The following is a 1,145-nucleotide window of genomic DNA, read 5'->3' on the forward strand; positions in this document are numbered from 1 at the left end:
CGAGAATGGCCCCCCTTCCTGCAAAAGGGGGGGGGGCGGGCGGCCGGCAGCTTGGGCTGAGGTTACGTGGCCGCCGGAGCCCTGACGTGATAGCACATTGCATCAGCATAAAACAATCCATCCTCGATATGGAATGCGGTGCGGACGGATGACAGCGAGAGCGCAGCCCCCTCGCCCGATTGATTTATGTCGGAGCTGACGCTTTATCAGGCAGTCGGAAAAACTTTGACCAATCATTTTGCAAGGAGCGCCGAGCCGGGCTGCTCCACTGTACTTTGTTGGCTGAGAAGTTGAGCAGGGGGTGGGGGTGGGGTATGTATGCCNCGCGCGAGCGCTTCCCTTCCCCCTGCGAGCGCGCCCGGATAATGTCTGAGAATGTCCATTTCTGGGACGCTTAGCAGCTATTATGTCGACTCGATCATAAGTCACGAGAGTGAGGACGCTCCTCCAGCCAAGTTTCCTTCCGGCCAGTACGCGAGCCCCCGGCAGCCGGGCCACGCGGAGCACCTGGAGTTCCCCTCGTGCAGCTTCCAGCCCAAAGCGCCGGTGTTCGGCGCGTCCTGGGCGCCGCTGAGCCCGCACGCGTCCGGAAGCCTGCCGTCCGTCTACCACCCCTACCTGCAGCCCCAGGGCGTCCCGCCGGCCGAGAGCAGGTACCTCCGCACCTGGCTGGAGCCGGCGCCGCGCGGCGAAGCTGCTCCGGGGCAGGGCCAGGCGGCGGTGAAGGCGGAGCCGCTGCTGGGCGCGCCTGGGGAGCTGCTCAAACAGGGCACGCCCGAGTACAGTTTGGAAACTTCGGCGGGCAGGGAGGCCGTCCTGTCTAATCAAAGACCCGGCTACGGGGACAATAAAATTTGCGAAGGAAGCGAGGACAAAGAGAGGCCGGATCAAAGTAAGTTATAAAAAGTGAGGAAATACCAGGCCGAAGGCCAGGCGAGGGGGGGAGGGGAGGGCCGAGGCAATAAACTGCGGACAATGTGGAGGGAGACCGCGGCGGTGGCCGGAGAGCGAGCGGGGGAGGAGGGGAGAGGGGAGGCAGGCAGGAAGGAAGCAGGCAAAGCCAGCTGGGTGCCACCCGAACGGGGAGACTGAGGCCGCTCGGCGGAGCGCCGCCCCCACCGCTCTGCCTCCTGGAGGGACCTGGG

General features: G+C 64.8%; 1 protein-coding gene across 1 annotated transcript in view; it reads left to right on the top strand.

The window, feature by feature from the left end:
* Window positions 1-375: 375 nt before the first annotated feature.
* Window positions 376-1,145, top strand: part of HOXB9 (homeobox B9) — a 3,218-nt gene continuing 2,448 nt past the window's right edge. The window contains exon 1 of the mRNA XM_077776888.1: window positions 376-892. Coding sequence (XP_077633014.1) covers window positions 376-892 — 517 coding nt within the window. The remainder of the gene's footprint in view (window positions 893-1,145) is intronic.

This window comes from Crocuta crocuta, unplaced genomic scaffold (assembly GCF_008692635.1).
Source record: "Crocuta crocuta isolate KB4526 unplaced genomic scaffold, BGI_CrCroc_1.0 scaffold352, whole genome shotgun sequence".
In the NCBI taxonomy this organism is placed as follows: domain Eukaryota; kingdom Metazoa; phylum Chordata; class Mammalia; order Carnivora; family Hyaenidae; genus Crocuta; species Crocuta crocuta.